The 5,319-nt window shown below is 15.4% G+C and overlaps 1 protein-coding gene across 1 annotated transcript; it reads right to left on the bottom strand.

Moving 5' to 3' along the window:
* Positions 1 to 1,191: 1,191 nt before the first annotated feature.
* PGAL8A_00170300 (nuclear fusion protein, putative) lies at positions 1,192 to 4,466 on the bottom strand (the record flags this gene model as incomplete). The annotated part of the gene is made up of 12 exons (XM_028670024.1): positions 1,192 to 1,323; positions 1,477 to 1,541; positions 1,647 to 1,771; positions 1,864 to 1,942; positions 2,060 to 2,137; positions 2,289 to 2,428; positions 2,572 to 2,618; positions 2,780 to 2,901; positions 3,035 to 3,145; positions 3,233 to 3,324; positions 3,412 to 3,524; positions 3,642 to 4,466. 12 exons carry the CDS (start codon positions 4,464 to 4,466, stop codon positions 1,192 to 1,194), a joined length of 1,929 nt encoding a protein of 642 aa, XP_028526817.1.
* Positions 4,467 to 5,319: the final 853 nt, after the last annotated feature.

Genomic DNA, 5,319 nt, shown 5'->3' with positions numbered 1-5,319 from the left:
AAAAAAAAAAAAAAAAAAAAAAAAATACGGAAAAAAATATGATACTGTACATATATTTTTTTTTATTCATATGTATTATATAATTTAAAAAAAAAAAAAAAAAAATCCGGTTCATATCATTTTTATATAATTTTCATTAATTTTTTTTTTTTTTTTTTTTTTTTTTTTGGCTCTTTTTAAATTTGCATAAAACTATTTCTATTTTTTCTTTTAATTATTTGATAATTCATGTTAAGAGTAAAGGTTTGAAATATTCAAATGGTGTGTTAGGAAATGTAAAGGAATATGAAAAAAAAAAAAAAAAAAAAAATTAAAAAAAATCTTAAAAAATTCTCTATAATAAAGCTTGCAATTTTAGACTTTTTTATCAACATATTTATAATTATATCATTATATTTTTATGTGCAATTTGGAATTAAAATTTAACCAAAATAATTTATTCATTTGATAATTTGATTTACATAAAATAATTTGTTTGAATTTTGAGATTTATTGATCCTTTTTTAAGTAAAAAATTTTTATTGTAAGATATTAAAGAAATCATATCATGATAATCTTATGAATGTAATTTGTAAGATTCAAATATATTTAAAAAAAAAAAAAAAAAATATATTTTATTCTTGTAACTTAAAAGAAAAGTGTATTGTAAATAGAATTTATTTATTTTTTTTTTTTTTTTTGTGTTTATAATTTGTTATAGAAAAGAAAAAAAAAAATGTATTTATTATTTTTTTCTATAATACTTCATAAGATTAACATTAAAAATATATTATAAATATCTTAATATAACATATATTTGACAAGCAGTAAAAAACGAAAAAAAAAAAAAAAAAGAGGAAAATAAAGAACAAAAAGGAAAATAAAAAAAAAAAAAAAAATGGAATATAAGAATAACAAGAAAATGAGGAAAAAAGGAAAAATTAAAAATATAAAAAAGTAGAAAAATAAAGAAAATAAATATCAAAAATAAAAATTTTAAAACTATTTAGACTTAATCATTCTTAATAGTTAAATCAAAATAATGAATATTAATTAAAAACTATTTTATTTTTATAAAAAATGAATAAAAAAAAAAAAATTAATTTTTAAATAATGTATAATTTTTATTTAATTATTTAACATTTTATTTATTTTTTTTTTTTTTTTCCTAAATATTTACCAATATAATAATGGCATTATTAGAACATTTACTCAATTTTTAAGACTATCTAAAGAATAGAATTTATTTATTTTTACATCATGTTCATTTGAATCATACAAATTATATGTTAGATTCGAGTCATCATTTTCTAGAATTATGGTTTCATTGCTATTATTATTGCTCTTCTGATTTAAAAAAAGAAAAAAAAAAATATTGTAATTTTTAGAGTATAAATTTATGTATCATTAAAAAAAAAAAAAAAAAATTTATAATAAATATTTATCCTTATTCTATTTTTAATTTATATATATGTATATTTTTTTTTTTTTTTTTACAAAATTTTTAATTCTATTTTCTCGCATTCTCATTACTTCATTATGATTATACTCTACCATATTGGCTATTTAAAAATAAAGAAAAATCAGAAAAATGTATTTAAGAAAAATTTTACATGAAATAATTTTTTATAAAAGTATTAACTTTTTTTTTTTTTTTTTTTTTTTACTAAAAGAAATAGGATTTTCTGTATATGCTTTAACATTTTTTGGTGATGGAAAATAATGAAAAAATATTGGTCTATTTTTTCTATGTAACTTTTTTATTCTCTTTCCAATTGGATCATCATTTACTCTAAAAAGAATATGTCATGTTTATCATAATTATAAGGAAATAATTTAATTATATTTATTTTATTATTTTTTGTTTATTTTTTTTTAAATTACTCATCTATTTCTTTTAATACTAAATGCTCACTGACAAAAGAAGTTTCTGAACTGCTAAATTCGCTATCACTGCATAAATCTAAAATTTGTTATTTATTTTTAAATTTGTAAAAAAAATAAAATTTATAATATATTTATATATATATACGAACAAAAAGGGAAATTTAGGTAAAGTGTTTTTTATTATTAAATGTACTTGTATTAAAATCTGAATCATTAGAATATAATGAATCAAGATAATCATTGTAATTTGACCATAAATTCAATATATTAACTACAATAAAAATTTGAGAAACATAAAAAATTATGTAATATTTTAATTAAATTTTTATTTTGAATAAATATATTTTTATTTTATATTTTACAAAGTTTTAATAAATGTCTATTTTATTTATAAATGCCTTTTTTTTTTCTTTTATACATACTTGTTTCTTGATCTAATTTGTCCTTAAAATCACCTTCTGTTTTTATTTCTTTAAAACTGTTTTTATTTTGTTGATTTTTTTCAACAATTTTTTTTATATCATTTAGTTGTTCTTCTATTACTTTTACGGGTTCTTTATAACTATAAAGATAAAATATTCATTTAAAAGTATGATTAAAATTAAAAAGAAAAATAATATAAAAAAATAAAAAATAAATAAATTAATAGATTAATAAAATGAATTAAAAACTATATTTTTATATTATATATTCTTTTATCTATACGATATAATGGTTCTTATTAATATTTTTACACAAACTATTACAAAAGCCTACAAAAAGGGGAATAAAAAAAATTTTAAAAGATTAATTCAAAAAATAACTAAAAAAAAGGATAAAAAATAAAATTATTTAATTAAAAATATAATTGTAACATTAAAATTTAAATTAAAATTCATTTTTTTTTTTTTTTGTTGTTTGTATTATTTTTTACATATCTTATTCCCTTGATTGAATAATTAACTATATATTGGCTAATGTTTAACAGTATGTATCTTTTAATAAGTGTAATTATTTTTTTAAATATCCATTCTGTTAAGTAACAAAATATAACACCTAATAAAAAGGAATAAAAATCTAATAATTACAATGTTATAATAAAAAAGCATATATACTTATATTCAAATAATTAAGTTAAATAATTAGTGATATTTATTATATATAATTCATTTTGTTATTTTATTATTACAAGTAATTATTTTTTTTCTACTATTGTATGCATAGTTTCGTGAGGTTATGAAAAGGACTAATAATATTATCAATAAATAAATCACAATAATTTTAAATCCCCTTAAAAATTCTATATTTTTTTTTTTTTGTAAAATCGTTATCTTAAAATGTTTAATTTCAAAAAGTTATTTTATTATTTTATATTTATTTTTTTTACTGGTCATAGATTCATGATGCTTTTTTATTTTTAATAAAATTTGTATAATTTCACCAAAATCATTTTTAAGCCCCTTTAAGAAAATATCAAACCTAAAAGAAAAAAAAAAAAAAGTATGAAATTTTATATATATTGTTTCTTTTATAAAAGATTATTATTTTCTTTTTTTTAATATATACCTATTTGTATTTTCTATTTGTTTTACTTGTGCATTTTCTATTAACTTCATATTTTCTAAATTTGTTGTCATCTGTCTTGTTATATACAAAGAAGTTTCTGCAAGTTTATTAATCTTTTATATTTATGTTTTATTTTTAATAAAAAAAAAAAAAAAAAAAAAAGTTATAAAATAATTATATTTTTATATTTATTAAAATGATATATATATTATATTTTAAAAAATTTTAACATTTTCTTCTGTTCTCTTATTCCATTCTGTTGATTGTATATAAAAACATATATCATCAATATGATTTAATTCCGAATGATATATTTGAAATGCAACATCAGACATATTATTATTTCCAGTACAATTAGTTATAATTTTATATTTTAAATTTTCACATAATTTTTTTTTTAATTCCATATCTTCATGTAGTATATGTTCTTTTGGCATATTGTTTTTATTATATATATGATGGTTATCCTCAGTTAAAAATGGCCTATCATTTATTAAGTGAGAGTTATTAATATCATCAAAAGTTTCGCATGGATTTTTTATTTTTTCTATCTTTTTTAATTCATCTAAACTTAATGATTTAGGAAAGTTTTCGTTTTGAAATTCATCAAATAAATTATGATTATATAAATATATTTGTAATTTACTTAATTTTTTTGTATTTAATACACAACCTGAATTTTCATCAGGGAAGTTTCTTATTGATTTAACGAAAATACATCTTGTTTTTGCTAAAGCTAATAATGATTTATTATTCTCATTTATTTCATTACAATTATACATATTTAAGTTATTTAATTGTTCTAAAACATATTCATAACATTTTATTTCTTTTACATATATATTTTCTTCAATATTTTCATTTTGACTGTTTCTAGTTTTTTTTTTATATTCTTCTTCTGCTTTTCTTTTTGCTTTCAATATTTCATCAAAAGCTTCTTTACCTCTTTTAATTCTCTCTGTCAATAATACTGTGTTATAAGAATACTTAAATTTATATTCTCTGTAAAACCTTAATTGTACAATTATTATAATAACAAAATAAAAATATATCATAGTTAACTTTTTCTACGAAAAAAATACTTTTTTTTTTTTTTTTTAAAGTATATTACGAAATTTCTGGAAGTATGTCTTATATATATATATGTACTTTTAATTTTGTTAGTCTTTAAAATTTTACTTTTTTTTTTTTTTTTTTATTTTTTCTTAATAATAAATGTATTGGAAATATATATTTTTTTTTTTTTGAAAATTGTTGAAAACTAATAGATATATATATAATATACATAAATTTACTATATGTTTTATTTGTACTGTTAATATTTTTATTATAAGAATTTATTTAATTTCTATTTTATTTTATTTTATTTTATTATTTTTTTTTAAATATTCATTCTTTTAAAATTATTATAATATCATTACTAATTTTTGCATATAAAAATGTATAATTTTCTTAAATATAAAAATTGTATATGCAAAATTTATTACAATATATATTTTTTATTTTAATTAGATGAAATATAAATTTAGATTAAAAGAAAAACAAAAAATTTCTAACTTTTTGTAAATTCATAAAAAAGACAGAATTATGTTTTTTCTTTTTTTTATTATTGTCATACTTATTTTCCACATCATTTTAAAATTTTCCCATAAATAATTTTCTTACATTATTTTTGTTTTTAATTTTAACTTTTCATTTTTTAGATAGCAAGATGTTTCTATGAACAAATTCCATACTGTATAAATGTGAAAATCAAAATTTCAGGAATTAGATTTATTAGTTAATAAAATATTATGTGTAACGTTTTTCTTTTTTTAAAAAACTAAAGAATGTATTTTAAAGAATTATTTTTTACAAAAAAAAAAAAAAAAAAAAAAAAAATTAAATAAATATATATAATAAAATAAA

Source organism: Plasmodium gallinaceum (genome assembly GCF_900005855.1).
Source record: "Plasmodium gallinaceum strain 8A genome assembly, contig: PGAL8A_v1_66, whole genome shotgun sequence".
In the NCBI taxonomy this organism is placed as follows: domain Eukaryota; phylum Apicomplexa; class Aconoidasida; order Haemosporida; family Plasmodiidae; genus Plasmodium; species Plasmodium gallinaceum.
Note: the sequence above shows the minus strand (reverse complement) of the source record. Positions and strands in the feature narration are given on the sequence as shown.